At 42.0% G+C, this 23,769-nt stretch overlaps 1 protein-coding gene across 4 annotated transcripts in view; it reads left to right on the top strand.

Annotated features, from left to right (window-relative positions):
* LOC129182846 (slit homolog 1 protein-like) overlaps positions 1-23,769 on the top strand; it is a 65,798-nt gene that overhangs the window by 19,980 nt on the left and 22,049 nt on the right. For 3 of the 4 annotated variants that reach the window (XR_008570701.1, XM_054779426.1, XM_054779428.1), the window contains 20 exons: positions 12,436-12,507; positions 12,769-12,840; positions 12,914-12,985; positions 13,220-13,383; positions 13,452-13,599; positions 15,646-15,717; positions 15,924-15,995; positions 16,191-16,262; positions 16,544-16,687; positions 16,776-16,939; positions 17,011-17,034; positions 17,281-17,425; positions 18,364-18,438; positions 18,946-19,089; positions 19,213-19,356; positions 19,425-19,591; positions 21,196-21,334; positions 21,405-21,473; positions 21,772-21,843; positions 21,949-22,020. Coding sequence is in view for 3 of the 4 variants with exons in the window: in XM_054779426.1 (XP_054635401.1) it covers positions 12,436-12,507; positions 12,769-12,840; positions 12,914-12,985; positions 13,220-13,383; positions 13,452-13,599; positions 15,646-15,717; positions 15,924-15,995; positions 16,191-16,262; positions 16,544-16,687; positions 16,776-16,939; positions 17,011-17,034; positions 17,281-17,425; positions 18,364-18,438; positions 18,946-19,089; positions 19,213-19,356; positions 19,425-19,591; positions 21,196-21,334; positions 21,405-21,473; positions 21,772-21,843; positions 21,949-22,020 (2,103 nt within the window). In the remaining variant the exon portion in view is untranslated. Of the gene's footprint in view, positions 1-4,590; positions 4,645-12,435; positions 12,508-12,768; positions 12,841-12,913; positions 12,986-13,219; positions 13,384-13,451; positions 13,600-15,645; positions 15,718-15,923; positions 15,996-16,190; positions 16,263-16,543; positions 16,688-16,775; positions 16,940-17,010; positions 17,035-17,280; positions 17,426-18,363; positions 18,439-18,945; positions 19,090-19,212; positions 19,357-19,424; positions 19,592-21,195; positions 21,335-21,404; positions 21,474-21,771; positions 21,844-21,948; positions 22,021-23,769 lie in introns of all 4 variants that reach the window. The other variant, XM_054779427.1, reaches the window with a different exon arrangement.

Raw genomic sequence — 23,769 nt, 5'->3', positions numbered from 1 at the left:
AGTAGGGGGGTACATGGCTTCAAGTCAAATGTCTGAAGGGGTACGCCACTGTAAAAAGTTCGGCAACCACTGGTCTATCATGGTCTGGAGATCATATTCAGTCTCCTCACATCCTGGTCTTCTTCGCTTCATCTTGCTTCTCATTCTCCTCGTCTTCTTCTTCATCCTTCTCACGATCCTCATCTGCATCCTCCTCATCTTCATTTTCCTCATCCTCTTCATCCTAATCTCTAGCTTCCTGACCTCTCCTCATTGTCCTCCTCATCCTCCTCACATCCATCACCCTCTTCTTCACTCTTCTTATCCTGGTGGCCACCATCTCCCTCCTGCTCTTCTGCCAGTTGGTAGTGTGTAGTGTGCCGTGATTGTCGCTTGTTGTGTTGTGTGCTGGTGTTGCAGTCAGGCTGATTAGTGGATGTCAGAGAAGTAGATGATAGAAAGTAGATTGCATATGTGACACACATACAGTATGAACCGTAGAAGAAGAAGTCTCTGTGAGGAAGGTGACGGCTTGTCTTGATATTCATCTTGCAGATGAGATCCAAACTTCATAGTTGAGGAATGAGATGAGCAGAGTAGGACAAGCAGAAAGCGAGTGGGAAAGTTTACCTTTCTCACCGTATGAGAATTTGGAAGGAGGAGGACAATGAAAGGACAGGAGACAAAGATGGGATGACATGGACAATGATAGGAGAGAGAGAAAGAAAGAGAGCAAATATTAGCTGCGCGCACACACACACACACGTCCAGCTGTGACCATGCAGTGTTTCCCTGCAGTAAACATCATCTTGTAACCTGGCAACTGGAATGGTGACAACCTGAGAGGAAAGCATCTTTAATATACGTATGTGTGTGTGTGCAGAGGTCATGTAGGCTGTCCAACAGTATGACTTGTGTGTCACTTTGCTACTTTTGTTGACGTTACCAGCGCGACCATGCCGAGTGTATTGACAAATAATGAAGGCATATCATACGATATAATATACATACATATGAATGGATGACGCCATGTCAGCGCTTGATGTATGACCGTTACGGCGACCTCGGTGAAGCGCATTCCGCTGGAAGAATAACGTTGTCTTAAGGCGTGTCAGGGCCCACTGGAGTGTACTGTAGAAACATGAAGGAACGTTAGCAAAGCATGGCGGTTTGGATCGCAACGCCGTTGTTAGCATTAGTGCTAGTGCGCCTTTTATGAGCATAAGGTTGGAGGTCGCAAAGTTAGCACGCAGACCTCCTTCCGCTCCAACATCATTTTGGACTAGCAAGACAAGAATATTCTTTACATGAATTTCTTTGTGGGCAGTTGAAGACACTTAGAGGCTTTCCTCCACAGATGACACTTTAAATACATGAAGATGTACTTCATAGATATACTTCATAGATACGTACACTCTTTGGCTGTGTCTCAATTGATGCAATGCATGCTTACACTGAATTTTGGGTGCATAAGTGCATTCACACCAAAGACGCTAGATAGATAATATAAGAAATGCATGTAACAGACTGTAGTACACCAAGAAGCAGAAAGTCCCCCATGATGGGAAGCAAGGAGATTATAGAACAGGAGGCCCGACTCGACATCCACTTCTGTATTATGCCCTGCGTGGGTTTGGCTGCCATGTTAGGGAGCAGAATCCAGAAACATTGCATTGTAAACATGTCCTCTGCACACTGCTCAGCCATTAATTGCTCTAATAGATGCTCCGAAAGACCAAATTTGTCATTTTTCAAGACAGGTATGTGTGATAAAAATCTTGTAGATTTAGAACACCGGTTGTTGTAAGTAAACAGGACATTGGACAAGACTTAAAGTGTATATCGTGTGGGACCCCCACACTATATAGTAGCTTAAAGCTCATTTGTTTCTCTGGGTGATTAGTTGAATTAATGATAAGTCTGTGATGAGGATGATTTAGATTATAGTCTATCAAATGTATTAGCAATACCATTACTGAAATAAATGTTGCATTGTGTCAATACTTCAAGTTAAGTAGCCATATAATATAAGTATTTTAAATACAATTTATGTTGTTCCTTATGGTCATGAAAAATTACCAGATTTTTAAAAATCAACTTGGAATGGAAATGAATGGATTAGTGAAATGGTAATAAATGATGCCATGTGTGGTCCTAGCCACACTTATTATTTTGTTATATTGTTATTGTTTAATTATTTCCATACTGAATAATACTGTATATAATAATAAGCTTGTTAAGCCTTAGTAACACTGTAAGGGAGGAAAAATATTTGTTTTAATAGTTTTGGTTATTATTTAATTATTTTATTAATTACTATTATTATAATTTATTATTATTTTGTCTGTTGATTGTAAAACGTAAATTAAAGAAGGAAAAAGTTTCTTTCATACTGCTGCTTAGGTTTTTTATCTACAGGTAGGTCATATTTCTGCAGTTTGATAGATTTTTACACATTTATATACAGTACATACATATACAGTCAAACCTGTCTTAGCGGCCACCTTTATAGAAAGGCCACCTGCCTATAGCAGCCACTGAAAAATCCCCCGCAGCAAATTTACATGTTATAGACCCTGTGTATAGCAGTCACCTGTCCAACGCGGCCAGCGGCCACCCATTTTGTCTCCCTTGGTCAATATCTGACTGCATATAGCGGCCAAATTACCAACTCAAGTAGAAGCTTCATGCACGAAAAAGTTTCGTTTTTCAATCAATGAAGCCGTCGTGTGTAGACTTTAATTACTGAGTCCTAGCTCAGTCACAATCATTCACAAGATCCACACAAACTGTCAGTTGTTCCACATAAAAAAGCCGTCTTCTTTTGAGCTTGCTATTTCCTGGTCAAACATGTAACTTTAAGAGCATTTGCACCAAAACATTACCGCAAAGTAGGCTGGGAACAGGACGTGCTCCCAGCGACGCTACAATAAAAAAAAAAAAAAACATACGCTAGCATGCATGCGGCAGCGGGAGCAAAACTGAGGTTGGTTGTACTTAATTGAAGTATTTTAGAATGTACTCACGTTATTTTTCATCAATCCTCATCCACAAATCCATCAAAGTCCTCATCTTCTGTATTCGACACAAACAAAGCCGTCTTCTTTTCCGTTCGCTACTAGTCTGTTAACTTGTCAGTGTTATTCAGCTCCCAAGCAAAGAAGGAAACTTCTCCTGTTGCTTCTGCCAACTTTATTTATTGAACGCGGCCACCAGACAGCAGCTCAAAACACACACACATCTCTCAGCATCGTCTCTCCTTCCTGCTTGCCCACAAGGCAAAGGTTAAACAAGCCCCACTACATAGCTGTCCAGCCAATGCCTGTAAGAAATGACACTGTTTATTTCCTGGTGTGCACTGTGGGGAAGGAGAGACTCATGTCGCCGATGCACTTTAATGGCTTTATTAACAACGGAGAACACTGCAGGACTTTACATCCACGCCAACATAAACACACTTCCCAACTCTCTCGAAACTCACAGCTAGCACTGAGCTTAGCTCTCCTGCTCGGGACGCCCACCGTCACCTCCCGTCACTTCCTGATGAACTAAAGCTGTAATGAAACTCTGCCGTATAAAAAGTAAAATATAAAAAACAAGCGTAAGACATTACTAGCACAGCTTTGTTCTGTGGGTCGTGGATATATTCATCAGTTATTATTAAGCCTCTAGCTTCCTTTTAGTAAGTAAAAACCTTGGCTATGATTGCACTACATTGTCATGTAGACCTACAAAGTACACTTGGAAGAACAAGAGGTGAATAAATGTATTGCAACTGATGTGAAACTGATGAGGGGTAGGATTAAATAAGCTTTGCTTCTTCCTACTCCTTTTTGGACATGCAAAATTGTGAATTGTACTATGTGATGTGCTACTGTTTGACTCATGCATGTTCAGGATTAAAACCATGAACCATGAACCATGATAATAACAAGCCTAGTAGTGCTGTACAACTTTTATCCACAGTCCGCAGTGCCCTCTACTGGCAACATTATTATTATTTCCTCCCCCCCCCCCCCCCCCCCCCCTTTTTTTCTTTTTTTTCCTCTACTGGTCAACATTCAAACTGGAGGCCAACCTGTCTATAGAGGCCACCTGTCTGTAGCGGCCACTTTTGCAGACTCCCTCTAGTGGCCGCTATACACAAGTTTGACTGTATTGTATATTTATTGTGTTCACTAAATGACATTCATCCATTTTATCAAAGTGTACGCACTGCATATACAGTAACTTTATTTTATACTCAGCTCAGAGCTAGTGAATACATTGTACTCCACCTAGCCCCGCCCACCCATCATGGCGGACTTTCAGCTCCATGGCGTACTACGCTGTGTTCCATTTATTTACAGATGAATCGTTTATCCTGTTCTTAACTCTACAATCCTTGTTGGGAAGCACCATAGAGCTGGGCAACGTGAATGGATACAGACATCTACCGTAAATTCCAGTGTATAAGCCGCTACTTTTTTCTGAAACTTTGAACCCTGCTGTCGGTTTATACAGTTTAGAGCTAAATTCTAATCTTGTGACATCTTCTTTACTTCAGAAATGCTGCTGATTGTTTAAATACTGTTCTTCTCATGAGTTAATGAGGAAACGGTTCTTTGGCAGGAGCCGATCAGTGCATTCACAACAAGCTTGTCAACCCATTGGAAGTCAGTGGAGGTCAGTATATATACCAGTATAACATAACTCTGACTCACGGTGTCATATTTCGAAGAACACTTTACGAACAGCTGGTGTGTTTTGGATCATTGTCCTGCTGCAGAACCCAAGTTGGTTTCAGCTTGAGGTCACCAACAGATGGCGGGACATTCAGAATTTTTTGGTAGACAGCAGAATTCATGGTTCCATTTATCACAGCAAGTCTTCCAGGTTCTGAAGCAGAAAAACAGCCCCAGACCATCACACTACCATCACCACATTTTACTGTTGTTATGATGTTCTTTTTCTGAAATGTGGCGTTACTTTTACGCCAGATGTAATGGGACACACACCTTCCAAAAAGATAAAATTTTGTTTCAACAGACCGCAGAGAATTTTTCCAAAGGTCTTGGGGATCATCACAATGTTTTCTGGTAAAACTGGGACGAGCCTTAATGGTCTTTTTGTTCAGCAGTGATTTTTGGTTTGGTACTTTGCCATGCAGACTGTTTTTACCCAGTGTCTTTCTTATGGTGGAGTCATGAACACTGACCTTAACTGAGGCAAGTGAGGCCTACAGTTCTTTGGATTCAAGATTCAAGAGATTCAAGATTCAAGAGTTTTATTGTCATATGCATAGTAAAACAGGCAGTTATACTATACAATGAAATTCTTATTCTGTTCATTCTCCCAAGAAAAGAAAGAAAACACAAGAAAAAGAATAAGAACATAAGAAATATAAATACCATCATAAAAAACATAAATACCAATAAATTAAGCAACAGCAACAGAAGAGACATTAATACAAATAAATAAATAAATAAATAAAGTGCTATGGAGTGTGTGCGTGTGTTGCGTGCGGTGTGTGTGAGTGCTTCGTTGAGAAGCCTGATGGCCTGTGGGTAAAAGCTGTTTGCCAGCCTTGTGGTCCTGGACTTCAAACTCCTGTAGCGTCTGCCTGACGGTAGGAGTGTGAATAATGAGTGTTGTGGATGTGTGCTGTCCTTGATGAGGTTGTGTGTTCTTCGTAGGACTCTATCCATCCATCCATTTTCTATACCGCTTCATCCTCATTAGGGTCGCGGGGGCATGCTGGAGCCTATCCCAGCTGACTTTGGGCGACAGGCGGGGTACACCCTGGACTGGTCGCCAGCCAATCACAGGGCACATATAGACACTCACATTCATACCTATGGACAATTTAGAGTCGCCAATTAACCTCACCTGCATGTTTTTGGGAATGTGGGAGGAAGCCGGAGTACCCGGAGAAAACCCACGCACTCGAACCCAGGTCTTCCCGATCTCCAGGCTGTTCCTGTGTTGGCCAACGTGCTAACCACTAGACCACCGTGCGGCCTTCGTAGGACTCTAGATTTATAAATGTCTTGCAGTGAGGGGAGGACTGCCCCAACAATGTTCTGTGAGGTCTTGATCACCCGCTGGAGTGCCTTCCTATCACGTGTTGTACAGTTACCGTACCAAACAGTGATGGAGGCGGTAAGGACACTTTCGATGGTGCATCTATAGAAGCAACTAAGGATTGTGGTGGACATGCCAAATTTCCTCAGTCTTCTCAGGAAGTACAGTCTCCTTTGGGACTTCTTCATAATTTGTTGCGTGTTGTGAGACCAGGTGACGTCCTCGCTGATGTGTGTGCCAAGGAACTTGAAGGTTTTCACCCTCTCTACCTCAGTCTCATCAATAAACAGGGGTCTATGCAGCTCCTTTTCCCTTTGTTCTTGGGTCAATGATCATCTCTTTAGTCTTATCTGTATTGAGAAGGAGATTGTTATCACGACACCAAGCTATGAGGTCCGCCACCTCTCTTCTGTATGATGTTTCAACACCACCAGTGATCAGGCCGATGACTGTAGTGTCATCCGCAAATGTAATGATGCTGGTGTTGTTCTGGGAGGCCACGCAATCATAGGTGAAGAGCGTGTAGAGGAGTGGACTCAGCACACACCCCTGTGGGGTCCCAGTGCTCACAATTCTTGAGCTGGATGTGCAATTGTGGACTCTGACTGACTGGGACCTGCCTGTGAGAAAGTTAAACACCCAGTTACAGAGGGAGGGTGACAGGCCAAGTGTGAGGAGCTTATCTGTGAGTTTGTGGGGGCTGACTGTATTAAAAGCAGAGCTATAGTCTATAAATAGCATTCTGACATATGTGTCCTGGCCCTGTAGGTGAGAAAGAGCTGTGTGGATGGCAGTGTTGACTGCATCATCCGTGGACCGGTTCTGGTGGTATGCAAACTGTAGAGGGTCCACAGTTGCCGGGATGCTCTTTTTGATATGGGTCATGACTATCCTTTCAAAGCACTTCATTACAATAGGAGTGAGTGCTATGGGGTGATAGTCATTCAAGCAGGTCACGTTGCTCTTCTTGGGTACGGGCACTATGGTGGTGGACTTAAAGCAGGTCGGTACAGATGCTTGTGCAAGCGACAGGTTAAATATGTCAGCAAGCACATCAGCCAGCTCTGATGAGCAAACCCGAAGTGCACGTCCTGAGATGTTGTCTGGGCCTGCTGCTTTTTGGATGTTGTTGTGGGGTCTTTTGTGACCTTTTGGATGAGTCGTCCCTGCCCTCTTGGTGTCATTTTGATTGGCCGGCCACTCCTGGGAAGGTTCACCACTGTTCCATGTTTTTGCCACTTGTGGATAATGGCTCTCACTGTGGTCCCCTGGAGTCCCAAAGCTTTCTAAATGGCTGTCTAAACTTTTCCAGACGGACAAGGGGACAATCACTTTTTCACTCAGGACCGTTTAGGTTTGGATTTTTTTTCCTCCCTTAATAATAAGAAGTTTAATTTAAAAACTGCATTTTGTGTTCAGTTGTTTTGTCATTGACTAATATTTAAATGTGTTTGATGATCTGAAACATTTAAACCGTGAAACTGTGATATTTTTGCCCAAGTTTATCATGTCAGAATCTCATACCGGCCCATGCCTAGACCGGATATGAGCAAAATAATCATTACAAAACTGCAAATCAGGAAGATGTGCTGGGCTTCGCTGTGTCTACGCGACACCATCTTGAGTAAGTCTTCTGTTAAACACACGTTATTTTCCATTTTTTATTAACACAAATGAGGCTGAATTTGTATCAAAATAGGTTATTTTCAACAAAAACAAAGACATTCTGTGTAAAAATGTGTGCTCATCAGCAGCTGTGGGCACCCCCATGTAGTTACAATGGTACAATCTTGATCACATGACATTTTTGCATGATTCAACTGTGGGATTGATAGTCGAATCCCCCGAATCGACTTCTTTGGGAAACCTGTAAAATGACAAATATGGGCTTTTGGACCGCCTATTAGAGCAATTAATTGTGCTGAGGACATCTTCACAATGCAATGTTTCTAGATTCTGCTTCCCATGCGTGTGAGAGTAAACTTTGTTTTATCTGATGTTCTTTTATCTTCCACTGGGTCTCCACAGCGTTGTGTCCTCTCCCCTCTTTTATTTGTCTTGTATACCAATGAGTGCCAAACTCTGTACCCGGGGCGGCATATCCTCAAATTTGCAGATGACTGTGATTGTGTCTCTCCTTAGGGAGGATGACTCTAATCATGGCCCTGTATTGTCTGAATTCATGGACCGGTGTAGCACGTCCTTCTTAAAGGTGAACGTGTGAAAAACCAAGGAGATGATTGTAGGTTTTAGGAAGACTCCTACAGTCTTCTCACTGTTGTTATTGATAAGCAGGTTGTTGAGGTGGTTCAGCAGTACAAATATCTGGGAACGATGCTGGACCACAGGCTAACGTTCAAGTCTCAGGCGGATGCCGTATGTAACAAAGCTCATCAAAGGATGTATTTTTACCGTAAGCTTTGCAGTTTTAAAATGGATAATAGTTTTATGAAAATGTTTTATTCTTTCTTTATTGAATAAGTGCTGACTTTTTCTTTTATCAGCTGGTATGAGCTGTTCACCCTCAAAAACAACAGATTGCAGGGCATCACTAAAGTGTGGAGCAGAATTGCTGGCACTATACTTTATGACTTAACTGTGTTGTATCAAAGACGGAATCTGAAAAAGGCTCAATCAATCCTTGTTGATCCGAGTCACCCTAAATGTAGGACAAATAGGATGAGGAATTCCTTGTTTTCGGCAGCCGCTGTTGTGCTGAATAACTGTTTGTAATGGTGGTGTTTTATTTATTGTTTTTGTTTTTAATTTTGTATTTATTCTTGGTTTGCTGTCTGTGTGTGATACTGCTGGCTGTAGAACAAATTGCCCCTTGGGGGATAATAAAGTTGACCTTGACCTTGACCATCATGGCGGCCGTATCCATGCAGAGCATACTGTACTACAGAAGGGGATGCCAGAGTAACCAGTCTTATTTCTCGAGCTAGCGTCTTTGGTTCACACTCAGAAGTACACCAAAATGCAGTACACTGTCAGTACACGGATGTTAAGAATTATTTGTCGTTGTTTTCTGCATGTAAATAATTATTCTCTATAAAATGTATTTTTTGTGAATATTTTTGGGTGTTTCAGATAGATTCATTTTCATATGCTTTGGTTTTTGTTGAACCTTTTGGAAGGAATTCATAGCGAAAACCAAGGTACCACTGTATTCCATTTGGAGACACTGCCTTTGAGTTAATCTCAGCAGAGTGCGGCCTGGTTTTGATTGTGAAGGTGCAAAGCGAACGTGTTTGACATCCAAATGCTGAATGTCCTTTAGATCATCTTGTGATCACAGCCGAGAAAACAGTCCTCGAGACTTAAAACATATGGATCAGGGCCAGAGCGGTTCAGGTTTCAGTCAAGCGGGCGTTAGCCTCGAGGGTAATGGCGCATGTCTGATGGTGCTGTGAAAGCAATGAATGTGTTTTTTAACAATAATCTTCATTTATTGATGTTCGTTGTGTGAATGCTGTCTGCTGTAGCGTTCACATCGGTGTAGGGCGTCATTAAAAGCTAATATTTTCTTCACATTTTACCAGTGTGCTCAAACTCCAGGACAGAACAAAATGTGCAGTGTGGAACAAAATATTGAAAAATAATTAAGACTTTACTTGGGAAATGAACAGGTTAGAACAACAGCATGATGGAAGACATGGTAAACAAGTACCTTGGTTTTCGTAGTTTTTGTAGGATTTGGTTTTTGACGAAAATGTGTTGTGGTTTTTGTTCACTGTATCGGTTATTGTATGGCCAAACAGTGCCCAAACAATGCATCCACACATGATTCATTCTACAGTCATGGAGAAAATGATTAGACCACCCTTGTTTCTTCAGTTACTTGTTCATTTTAATGTCTGATGCAACTAAAGGTACCTTTGTTTGGACAAATATAACAATGACAACAAAAAATATACAGTGGGTACCCGGTGGGTAGAGGCGGGGCCACTAGCATACATAGAGAGTGCAGAAGCGTGTAACAGGAGGAATTAAATTAATAGATTATAGGGGTGGGGTGAGATCTCGTGACGAGAGTTCCTATTTGGAGAAAAGTTGTATCGTGAGAACAGGGCAGCCAGAAGCCAATCAGACAGTCAACCATGGCATCGCTACTATGAATGATAATGCAGTAATATGGAAGTTGCAGTGTGCAAGGCTTTATTGGAAGCACACATTAAGTGCTTTAGGCACACTTTAAACCTTGTAATCTGACCTACCTGAGTGTTCCCAGTGTCAGCGATTGACACGTGTTTTTTTCTATCTGAGTTAAACAGCTGCTTGCTACTTGTTGATGTCCAAGGAGAATCTGTAGTAATTCTACATTTGATCAACTTTACTTCAAGATTTGTCAGATCAACCCACGTAGATGTTGGGACTTGTCCTTAATCACCGAGCGGTTCTATTGATGCTCATTGCAATCGACTGAGTGCCAACTTTCAACTTGGTCAATATATTTAACCAGTGAGAATGCGCATTGAAGTGTCTCTTGAGTCATGAGTTTATTTTGTAATTAAATAGGAGCCATCAATGAAGGTGAATTATCCACCGAGCAGGGGCGCAGGAGCGGGCTTCACCTCCGTACCGCCGTGCAGTGCACGTCTGTTCTCCTTCGTGTCGCAGCACCTCGCCTTCCTGGTGAGGCGCATGGCTGTCCAAAGTGTGGCGCTGAGGTCATCTGTGGAACGTGGCTCGTTGCAGAAATAAAATAAACAAAAACCCACAAAAAGTGGATAAGTAGAACAAAAAGACATTCTGTAACTAGAAAAAGCTAGACAGTTGATACTAGTAACTAATACTGTACACTAAGTCCCCAACTAACGAACACAATTGGTTCCAGATGACCGTTCTTAAGTCGAATTGTTCTTAAGTTGAAAAAAAAATATTACCAATGATATAGGTACTACATGTACGTGTATACATACAAAGTATATGCGTGTGTATGTAAATATGAGTTTGGATGGAGTAGTAATATTAAACGAGGATAATTAATGAAAAAAAACAATAATAATATAAATGATATAATAATACGTAATGATAAATGTTTTTTACCTTTGAAGAGGAGTGGTCGAGCATACGTCGTTGTGGTGGAGGAGTTGGAGGAGATATTAAAAAAAAGGATAAATGGTCGTCGTCGTTAGACTCTTCTAAAAGAGGTAGTGTTCTGTGGGTGGTGTAGAATTAAGCAGGCCTATTAACTCTTCATAAACTTTAATCACACGCTCTGTCCTGGTTCTATCATACAGTTACAATGTAGCTTTCTATCCCAGGCGTCTGTTGGTCCCATTAGCAGTGTCACAGTGCCCTCTGCTGGTCAAGCATGTAGCAGTATAAATACGGACTTATAAGGCAAAACACATGAAAATATAGACCATATAGATCGGCTTGTGTTCGTATCTCCGAAAGTTCGCACGTCGGATGTTCATTAGTAGGGGACTTAGTGTATATGTATAATTTTTTGGACAGCCCTGACATAATTACTGTAGACACAGACAGTAGATAAGAGAAAAACAGTGAGCTGTATTATTATTTTTATTATTATTATCATATATTATCATAACAGTGGTTTTTTTGGTTTAAAAAAATGTTGACAAAATCTTCTTTGTTATCTTTGAGCATCAATTTATGGGACAATAAACATTCCAAAACACACCTGCATTGTTTTGTGAAAAAGTTAATTTTTTCATTTTAATTTTATAAAAATTAATGTTAAAAATCTCTTCTTGTCTCTTCTCGTGGATCCACTCGTCTCATGATTTGGGTGTCCTGTAACGCCCCTAGTAGATTGGAATATATTGTCATGTAATTTCTACTCTAATGTGTAGAGTAGTTAGTAAGGAACTAAGGCACATAAATTTAGAGTAGTTACTGAGGGACTAATGAAGAACTAACGAGTAACTAATTAGTAGTGGTTAGGTAGGTTTGTTCCTCATTAACTACTGTAATTTTGTGTACTTTATTGTAAAGTGTTACCAATTTTTCATTGTACTTTTCATAAAGTAATGTTAAAATCTCATCTTGTCTCGTTCTTGTAGACCCAATCTCGTGTATCACCTTGTCTCATGACACCCCTACAATAGACAGATTCTGGCCAGGGAATCATTTAATCATTATTATGTGTGTGTTGTGTGTGTGTGTGTGTGTGTGTGTGTGTGTGTGTGTGTGGTTTATTTGTTTATAGAACACACACAGAAAAATCAACAGTTCTGCATCTGTCTTCTATCTTTCACCTGATAAGCACCGTTGCACCCTGCGCTGACGAGGTGTTCAAGTGCACTGCATCTTCTGTGCGCTTCTTTAAAATTACGGCTACAAAATAACTCACCAAAGAAAGTATGTGCAGTCTTCCTCCTCTAATGCTAACGGAAACGTTTGTTGTTTTTTTTCTTTTCTTAGCGACCTGAGCGAGAACTCCATCCAGGCGATTCCCAGGAGAGCCTTCAGAGGAGCCGCAGACCTCAAAAACCTGTGAGCGACACACAAAATTCAGCAGTATTATCTTTATTGTATTGTGTACGGTGTGCCTAATGCAGTGGCCAGTGAGTATAAAGGTGTACAGGAATGTCCTGTACATGGATGTCCTGATGACATGGAGTGTGAAGTGTTTGCATTGCTGACATTCTAGATGACATACAGTACTAATATAACTCTAAGTGTAAATGAGGATCACTGATCAGTAGTTGGGTTAGTAAATTGTGTAGCTACATATGATGTTGTGTCGACTGACAGTCAGCTGGACAAGAACCACATCAGCTGCATTGAGGAGGGAGCGTTCCGAGCCCTGCGCTCTCTGGAAGTACTGTGAGTACGCTCTTGTGTTCCGTTCAAGTGTCGTGTCCACGTCGGTGTCATGTCTTTCCTCCTCATCCTCCAGGACGCTGAACAACAACAACATCAGCAGCATACCCGTCTCCAGTTTCAACCACATGCCCAAACTTCGCACATTGTGAGTCCTCCACACTTCTACGAGAACTTTGTAAACTACTGCATATGCAACATGGAAAAGTACACTGAAGATGCTTAAACACTTACATCCCTGTCAAAAGTTGTCAGATTGTTGTGTCTGTGTAGGATCTTATTACATTTTGGAAACATAGTCCTTCACTCAGATATCAAATGAATAAATGAAGCCTTGGTGGAGGTCTGGCTGAGTGTCCGTGTCCTCTGCCTCATCCCCAAGTCGCTTGCACTCCAACTCCCTTCGCTGTGACTGTCACCTGGCCTGGTTGTCTCCGTGGCTGCGTCAGCGTCCAGCGTTGGGCCTCTACACTCAATGCAGCTCTCCCCCTGCCCTCAGGGGTCTCAACCTGGCCGAGCTGCGTAAGGGCGACCTGGCCTGCTCAGGTACCACGAAAGCTTCTGCGAGGCGAGTATGTGAGTGTGGACGTGACATCTTTGTTTTATTCTGGAAGGCCACGGCGGCAGCGCCTTCGTGCAGCCATGCAGCCTGGCGTCCGGCTCTTGTCCACCCATGTGCTCCTGCAGCAACAACATTGTGGACTGCAGGGGGCGGGGCCTCACCGCTATCCCCGCCCACCTCCCAGAGGCCATGACAGAGATGTGAGTAGAAGGGCAAATGTCCACTTGACTTTAGGAGATAAAGGAAAACATGTTGAATGAATGAGTATTATCGTCCTACAGTAGAACAAGACAAATGTATTTACTTCAGAACTTTATAAATATATAACTTCATAATTTGTACTGATTTCATCTGTTATTTATTTATGTAGCGACCTTTTTCTTACTCCCTTTACTTATTCATTCATTTATTTATTTCATGGCATTGTTATTTATGTCATTATTTATTTATTTATTGACATTTTTTCTTCATGTATTTATTTCAAGACCTTTTACTTAATTCCTTTATTTATTTAGCTATTTATTTAATGACCTTATTACTTATTTAAAATGTATTTATGTAATGACCTCTTAACTTCATTTATTTATTTATTTTGTGACGTTTTTATTTATTACATTTGTTTTTATTATTTTATGACCCTAATACTTACTCACTTACTTACATACATAATTTATTTATTTTTATTTATTTATTTTGCAACCCTTTTACTTATTTCATGTATAATTTATTTACCTCATGGCTTTTTTTATTTATGTCATTCATGTATTTATTTCATTACCTTTTTTCTTATTTCACTTGTAATGTATTTATTACCCTTAATTGTATCAGATATTTTTCATTGGGGTGGCTAAGGTGAGACCATTACTCACATAGGGGTGGCAATAAGTGGATACCTGAAATGTCTAGATGGCCAGCAGTACTGACGCATTTCAGTGAAAAAGACCCTGAACAGGCGCGGATTTAGAGGGGGGTGTTTTGAGGCGTTTGTTTTGTTTTGAGGCATCCATGATTGTTTTTGCCTGATTCTGATGTACTGTATGTCCATAGGGACATGCATCTGACATGCATCGCATATGCTAGAATGCAACCGAGACGCATGCTATTCCTGAACCCACTGTCAGGCTGATAATTTACATGGCTATTCATGGCTATTCAGGTGGAGGTGCAAAATAAAGGTTCTGGCATCATCGTCTGTGTAGGCTCTCAGTCGTACAGGAGTTGTCCATCGAGGAAAAGGCTTCTTTGAACCCATCATTGAACCCATCATTCAATGATGGGTTCTGTTGTTTGAACAACAGAACCCATCATTGAATCGGAATGGTGGTTTGAGGTTTAATTTGGACCCGGTGTTCAGCAGGTTACTGAGACCAAAACCCACAGCTCTTAGTCTTGCAAATGAGGTGAAGCCAGGGCCGAGCCAGAACAATAAACGTTAATGAGCCAGTATCAGAGTCGTTCATACCCAATTCAGGGAGCGACACTTCCCTTTTATCGGAGGTGTTAACAGCAGGATAGGATTATACCACTACTCCTCCCAGGCTTAGTGTAAGGAACCAATAGTAGGAGGGTGTTGGCACACCAATTCCGCCCACTCTTACTGTATTTAAGGCCTAGGCTACCAGCACTTATTAGTTTGCTGACGAAGCTCTTCGGATGAGGAGCGAAACGTCCGACACCTTCTTCACAGAAGTACAGATGACGGCTCAAGAAGCCTTTTCCTCGTTCTGGCATCATGACTATAAGAAAAACTGTTGTCTATTCTCAATGAAAATTAACCAGAAAAGCGATCCCCAGTGACATAAAATTATACTCAAATCCTCGGAATTTACAGCTGCTTCAAATTGGAAAATATTTTAGGAAATTGAGCTAAAATGGGTTTCTCCTAGTACCGGTAATTTTATAAATAGAATGTTTTGGCTTGAACGATATATTGCAAGGATAAAAATAACAATAAACTCTTGAAATTAAGGACATAAAATTGGCCTCTGATATCACCAGATTGCAGGAAATGAGGTCTAATTTTAAAAAATTTTCTGTGGGAAGGGCCCTCAGACCCCCACTACATTTCCAGTGCCTCGGCCTACGGCCTCGGCCACACCCCCTTTTCAAAAAGCTAGATCCACCCCTGCTGAAGTCATTAGATCTGTCAAAGTCACCTGTCAAAAGGTTGGTGGGCGGGCTCAAGAGTCTAACTGGTCACACTGCTTATATTAAGTTGCTAAGATGTCTTCTCTGTCTGTCTTTAGCCGTCTGGAGCAGAACGGCATCAAATCCGTCCCTCCAGGCGCCTTCACCTACTACAAGAAGCTCCGTCGAATGTGAGTCACTGCGCCACCATGTGGAAAAAAATGTATTGAGTCTTTTTCACGATGAATGAAAAGCATGATCATCATGAATCATCAATTTACATCCATGAAGGCTCTTCTTTTTGGGAGCCTTTACTGTACCCACTTCAGTTGTTTTTACATGAGCGCCATCTTGGCCGGTTTGTCGATTGTGCTTCTTTCTGTGTGTATGTTTTCAGAGACCTGAGTAACAACCAAATATCTGAGATGGCTCCTGATGCTTTTCACGGCCTCAGAGCTCTCAACTCACTGTGAGTTTCCTGCTTATTTATCATCCTCACATTTAACGCGTTCTCTTTAAAGTCTGCTTGAATGTGGGGACTGTCAACAACACGTCAATCTACGTGTCAGTCATTCATTTACATTAGCGCCTCACTTTAAAAATGATCAGGCTGTTACAACCGTTTCACTCCTTCTCCTGTCCTGACCTCAAATGTTGTTTTCAGGGTATTGTATGGCAATAAGATAACTGAGCTTCCCACCGGCGTGTTTGACGGTCTCGCCTCTCTGGAGCTGCTGTAAGTGGACGCCTTCTTTAATTGACATTCAGGCTTCATATTTCATGTCAGTTACTATGTTACTCATGTTTCAATGAGTGGATGTTGAGCAGTTTGTTTAAGGAGGCATGTTAGGAATCAATGAACTTTCTCTTTCTGCAACAATTGAAATAGAATTAATCAATTCAAGAGTCATGATAAGGCTTTGTTCTGTTGAAGTAACATTTAAGCATAGTTAAATGAAAGGGCAAAAACAGGTTGCAAAAACAGGTAAAAACACTTGATTGTTTGTGTTGGTGCAGGCTGTTGAACGCCAACAAGATCCACTGCATCAGGGCATCGGTGTTCAAAGATCTGGAGAACTTGGCGCTGCTGTCGTTGTACGACAACAAGATCCAAAGTTTGGCCAAAGGAACCTTCAACTCGCTGCACAGCATCCAGACGCTGTGAGGCACCGCCCACTGTTTTTTTGTTGTTGTTGGGTTTTTTTTAGATTAACATCACTCTGCCACGTCTGACCCACTCTGTGCTCAGCCACCTGGCCCAGAACCCCTTTGTGTGCGACTGTAATGTCAAGTGGCTCTCCGACTTTCTGCGCTCTAATCCCATCGAGACCAGCGGGGCGCGCTGTGCAAGCCCTCGCCGCCTCGCCAACAAACGCATTGCACAGATCAAAAGTAGCAAGTTCCGATGCTCAGGTCAGTGAGTGTGTGTGTGTTTATTTCTACACTTCCAAACTAATAGACTTTTCTTTAATTCCCTCCTTTAGCCAAGGAGCAGTACCATATCCCAGGTGAGCATCACTGTTACAATTGAACAGTCAAAAGGTAGATTTCGCCCCCTGGTGGCGATTGGTGAGACTGCAGATTGAAAACGGCATTTTCCGTCCTCTTCACTACGTTTAACTACATTTGTAATATATTTATCTATATGAAAACGTGGAAGAATGTAGTGAGTGCGAAAGTTTTACTTTCTACTCATTATGTTGTATCCGACAGATAGCTGAGAGATGTGTATATATGCGTGTGCGTCCTGCCAGGTGCTGAGGAACGCCGTCTGAGCTCGGAGTGTAACAGCAAGCCTGTGTGTCCCAACAAGTGTCGCTGCGAGGCTAACGTGGTCGACTGCTCCAACCTGAGACTCACCACGTTCCCCGAACAACTGCCCCCCTCCACAGAGGAACTGTATGACCTGCACGCACACGCACACACACACAAACACACTATTAGAGTGAGGTTGATCTGAGATTTTTTCCACATTTAGCCACACTGAACCCATAGGAAATAATCTGTTTCAGGGGGTCAAACTGTGGCAGTCATAAAAGCTTTATGTAGTGTACAGGCAATCTTTTTCATGTTTCGACATTATTAAGTGTCATACAAGTGTAAAACCAAGTTAACAGGACGAGCTTTGTGTGACTTTAGAGGCACGTTTGTAGGTTTTCGGAAATTTTTCATTGAATTGTGACTGTGCATCTACAGTATAAAGCGTCTCACTGTTGCATCCGATGGATCACATTGTTATTGCAGGACAACGCGTCGCTATCTAACTTTAGAAGGAATTAAAACAAATCCAACAGAGATTTGAACCCAGATCTTCCTGATTTCCTGACTGTTTGGCCAACATGATAACCACTAAGCCACTGTGCGGTCTGGAACCAATTACCCAGAATAAAGGAGGGGTTACTGTACTGTAAATGGATTTTACCCAAATAGAATGTTACAAAAATAGTTCAACGTGATGTTCTTTTATTAGAGTTAGAGTTATTATTAAGTGGTTTGGTGAGAAGAGCAAGAGAGCATTTGTCTTGTTTTCATTGTACAGTGCCAGCATGTAATGCATGTCGATATTATTTGCATGTCATGTAGTGCATATGTGCAGTGCTTGTAGTAAATTATCTACTGAATGAAGTGACTCAAGCGAGCATAGGCGATCCCTGTGGGTGGTCTGTCCATTAAAGCTTCACACGTGCACACACACAATAATGGATATGCATGTTGACATGTATGCATGCAGTCAGGCTGCACGGATGCACAGCCGCTGGACATTCAGACATCTTCCTCCACTAACAATGTTTTTTTTTGTGTTGTTTTGTCCTCATGCCGTCTCCTCGGTGTGACAGACGTCTCAACAACAACGACCTCTCCGTGCTGGAGGCCACCGGCGTCTTCAAGGGCCTGTCGCAGCTCAAGAAAATGTAGGTCAAACCATGTCAGAGAAGGACACGCCCACAGCGACAGGGCAGCCATGTTGGATGGCCGCGTGACAGAACACTGGGGAGTTGCACATAAAAACATGATCATTCAACATTTAAATAGTGTACCTGTAATCTTTTAAGTCACATTTTAGTACCGTTAACAGTCATGCAAGTGTAACAAGAAGTCATACAAGGCACTGTTGTCAGTTGACCTTTGACTATTGTTGTCTTTGGCGTACCATCACTGATAAGCTTGTAGTACACACACAAATACATATACAATAATGATGTCCACGTTTAGTGCGCAGTGCACTGACTTTTCTGAAAATGACATCTTTCCAGTTTTCTGTAAGTCCCGTAGACTACCTGTTGATGGCAATGTCGTTTCATCCTGTCACCATCTGATTTCATTTTTATGTATCCTGGTTTCTTACAATGACTTTGAATGCCCTCCTGAACTATCAGTAACAAACTACAAATGCATAGTGTTTGTCCATCTTCCTGCAGTAATCTGAGCAACAACAAGATCTCGGAGATCGAGGACAGAGCGTTTGACGGCGCCTCGTCGGTGACGGAGCTCCATCTGACTGCCAATCACCTCGAGTCGGTCCGAGGAAACATGTTCCGTGGAATGGAGGGACTCCGCATGCTGTAAGAGTGTATTACGTGTCATCTCAGCACCCCTACAAACACCAACAGTACACAATAACACTGTTACTACTCTTACAGTCTTTGATTTGATGTGTGTATGTGTATGTGTGTGTGTGTGTGCAGGATGTTGAGGAACAACAAGATCAGCTGTCTCCACAACGGCAGCTTCACAGGCTTGACCAACGTGCGTCTGTTGTCTCTCTACGACAACCAGCTGAGTGCCATCTTGCCCGGGACCTTTGACACGCTGCCCAACCTCTCCACTCTGTCAGTGACACACACATGCACACACACACGCATGCACACACACTCTAACCCTGCGTCCATCCTCACAGGAACCTCCTGGCCAATCCTTTCAACTGCGACTGCCGTCTCTCCTGGTTTGGGGCGTGGCTTCGTAGCCGGCGAATCGTGACCGGCAATCCTCGCTGCCATGGCCCCGCCTTCCTGCGGGAGATCCCTCTGCAGGACGTGGCCGTGCTGGACTTCCGATGCGAGGACGGTAATCCAGTCATCCCTCGCATTGCTCACATTGCGTGGCTTCACACTATCACGGTTTTTCAAAATACTGTATATTAATTTACAAATCATTGCTGTTTCGTGGTTGACTGCTATGCATGTTTAAGTACTTTTTATGTATTCCTGTCGTAAATTAAGCATTTCCAAGCATAAAAATGTCTAAATGAACGAAAATACAAATATAAGACATTCTGAAAATGCATTGAAAGACACATTGTGGTATGTATTATTCTACACTGGTCACTAGGGGTCAGTAATGTTACATTATGTAACATTGATGAGACAATAACCACAGCAGGAAGTACCAGAAGTGAAAAATAGAAACAACAAGAAGGAACTCTCCCATTGCTAACATGAATCTATGTTATGTCTTATTTTATATTTTTTATATGTCTTGTTTTATTATTATGTCTACTATATTGGGTAATACGGGTGTAAAGGTGACTATAGGGGTGTTAGTTTATGCCTAGAGGGCTCTAATGTTAAAAATCACAATGAGAAGGTTGTAAAACAGGTTTTCTATGCTCTATGTTAAAAAATATTCAATTTATAAATAACAATTCCTACTTCACAGAAATTCACTGATCACAGTCGAGTCTGGAACCAATTAACTGCGCTACATTGTGCTTCGAATTTCGAGGCTTCACTCTATCATGGTTTTTAAAACATATACATTAATAAATCAGCACTGTTTTGTGTTTGATTACGGTTAAGCATAACAAAGGACTAAATGAACTAAAATTCAAATATAAGACATTCAGAAAATGCATGTAGTATGTATGTGGTATGTTGTATTCTACACTGATCAGTAGGTGTCAGTAATGTTACACTGTTGCCACTGCAGGAAGTACTGGAAGTAAAAAAAAAAAAATAAATAACAGGAAGGAACTCTTCCAATGCTAACATGTGTGAGTCTATATTATGTCTTGTTTATGCCTTATATGTCTTATTTTCTACTATATGTCTACTATATTGTTTAATAAGAATGTAAAGGTGACTATAGGGGTGTTATTTAATGCCCAGAGGGCTTTAATAGTGTTAAAAATCACATTTAAAAGGTTGTCATCAGGTTTTCTATGCTCTAACTATGAAAATATTCCCTTTATAACTAAGGAATACTACTAATCATGGTCGGGTCTGGAACCAATTACAGTACCCACGATAAACAGGGCATTACTCTACTCTACAACTCACATTACACCATTGATACATACACAATTCCCCTCAGCTGTGTAAGCTTATGGGAATTGTGTATGTATCAATGGTGCCTGCATAAAGCTTACTCCAGAACTCTGACAACATTCCCAAAAAGATTCCCAATAGGAGACTGGGACAAGGGATATGCTATAGTAGGCATGTAGAATATGGATTAGCAAGCAAATCACATTTGCCACAATGGCCACTTTTTGCAAGTCAGGAAAAAAGCCCAATAAAAAAGTGCCTCATTTTGCTCTTTCCTCGAAAACCTGGGTAAGAGGGCTTCATTGTCCCACACAGCAGAGAACGGACAGGGAGAAGCGAAAAACCACAGAGCATGTGAAAAAAAACACTGGCATTAGTGAGTTGTTGACCTCCGTGTGTGTGCAGGTTCTGTTCTGGAGGACATCAGCTGCTCTCCAGGCCCGCAGTGTCCCAGTCAGTGCACGTGCATGGACACGGTGGTGCGCTGCAGCAACAAACACCTGCAGGCTCTACCCAGAGGACTGCCCCGCAACCTCACCGAACTGTGGGTCCACGCCGTCTCAGTGTCCGTGAAGGTGAATGTTACATCCTAACCATCACCTTTGTCCTCGCAGCTACCTGGACGGGAACCAGCTGACTCGGGTCCCCAAGGAGCTCGCCACCTTCAAGAACCTGCAGCTTATGTGAGACACCGTCTTCTACTTCCTGCTTCACTCTTTAGCCTCTTGTGTGCTGCTCTTTGTAAACATGGCTGCCACAGTGGTCACATGTCCTCTGTAGTTAAGCCCAGTTGCCCACACATGCAGGTGAAAAAGTGAAAATAATATACGTTGCTATTCATTCCAAAATGTACTGGGTGTCCAGCAGGGGGTGCTGTGGACTGTAAAGATTAGCTCCTGTTTGCTGCAATCACATGCATATGTACTGTATGTCTTAACCACTGAAACTGTGTGTTCGTGTGCGTGGGTGTTGATTATGCAGAGATTTGAGCAACAACCAAATCAGCTCGCTGGCCGACGACTCTTTCGCCAACATGAGCCAGCTCACCACCCTGTGAGTACACACACACACACACACACACACACACACACACACACACACACACAATAAAGTGAATACTATACACAAAAGTGTGATTTGTGTTGTTGTTGTGTTCAGGATCCTCAGTTACAACTCTTTACGTTGCATTCCTCCACTGGCGTTGGGTGGCCTGCACTCTCTCAGGCTGCTGTGAGTGGACACACACACAGACATGCGCGCACACACCCCTACACACACACACACACACACACACACACTGATTAGTCCAGTGAGTACATGATCATAATTTTTTTGCATGTTTTCCAAGTCCAGGCTGTATGAAGTTGAATGCTTATTTGATGTAAACATATCGAGGGTGTGGCCTAAGGATATCCATTCTATATCTGTGCACAATCATTAGTGCAGGGCTTCTCTAAACTTTTGGGGCTGCGGACTCCTTATAATCCTCATGATGATTAAAAAAATAAAATAAAAATTCTTGCATTTGTACTGGGTGCCATAGGAATTATTTATATTTTAAACATTTCAGCCTAAATTCGAGCCTAATACCAGTTTCACAGAAATGAACTTGAAATCTTTAAGTTTAGAGAAAATGAGTAGTAACAAGACCGGAACTGTCCAACTCTTTTAATTAAATTCCATTTTATTTATATAACGCCAAATCACAACAAGGCACTTTACACATGAGGTCAGTCTATGAACCCCACATGAGCAAGCACTTGGCGATGGAGGCAAGGAAAAACTCCCTCTAGCTCTGTGGGGCGGCCGTCTGTGTCAACCGGTTGGGTTAGGATAGAGTTACATGGTAGATCAAGTGAGAAAACAGAAGAGTCTTTACGTATCTTAGTCAAAGGAACAGGGTGGCCTGTCAGGAGAAAGGGGTCAGTCTAACTATACTGTATGCTTTCGCAAAAAGGTGAATTTTAACCAGTGTAGTGAGGCTCGCACAGGTGAAATGCTGATGCTGTACCCTTTGTAATTACCTTTGGTAATAAAAACTTCAAACAAGACGGCACCAGCAAAAGAAGCGCAAACTGCAAAGTCTGTGGTGCCGAGATTAAGGATGCAACCACATCAAATTTGATCAGGCTCCTCTGGATAGGTCAGTCACATTAGCTCATATGGACCGTTAGCAAACATGTTAGCTCAGCATAAGCTGTTTATTGGTTAACATTATTCATCTACCCTCCTTGCCACCATTTACTGGCCAATGTTGAACATAGAAAAATTCAGTTACACTGCTAGTAATGTATGTATATGTTCATGTTGGAAGAATACAGTTTCTTTCTTCAGATTGCATTGCAGTACCTTGTTTAAAGTGATCATGTAACAAACGAGTAATCAGTACTGATCCTGGAGGGCTGATAATACAGCCTATGCTTTGAATTTTGTGGATATAGCTGTGCAGTATTCTTAGTAGACCGAATAGCAGCAGATGATAGAAGGCTCAGTAAAACAAGAAGAGACATGCGAGATTTGAGACTAGACTTGGACTCATGACCACAGACTTGAGACTTGAATTGGACTTGTGAATGAAAAAAAAGACTTGTGAATGTCTCTGCATGGAGGACACAAAAGCCTGAACAAGCATTTTGGCATCTGGCAGGACATTTCTGATGTTTTATAGATGGAAATGCTCTTCTTGACACTTGCCGTATTTGGGAACTAAAGAAAAGATCCTGATCAACGATGACGCCATGATTCCTGACTGTGCTGTCCGGGGTAATTGCAAGACCATCTCAGGCGCTTATCTCATTTGCAACCTTGTCTCTGAGGTGCTGGGAACCAAGGACTATTTGGTCTGATTTCAGTTTTATCTGAATTTAATAGTAAAAAATTTGAGGTCATCCAGCTCTTGATGTCTTTAAGGCGCACACCTTGATTTTGGACACCTGCTTAATTTTCAGTAGGTTTCATTGATAAATAGAGTTGTGTGTC

The sequence above is a fragment of the Dunckerocampus dactyliophorus genome, chromosome 6, assembly GCF_027744805.1.
Source record: "Dunckerocampus dactyliophorus isolate RoL2022-P2 chromosome 6, RoL_Ddac_1.1, whole genome shotgun sequence".
Taxonomy (NCBI): domain Eukaryota; kingdom Metazoa; phylum Chordata; class Actinopteri; order Syngnathiformes; family Syngnathidae; genus Dunckerocampus; species Dunckerocampus dactyliophorus.
This window is presented reverse-complemented; position numbering and strand designations above follow the sequence as displayed.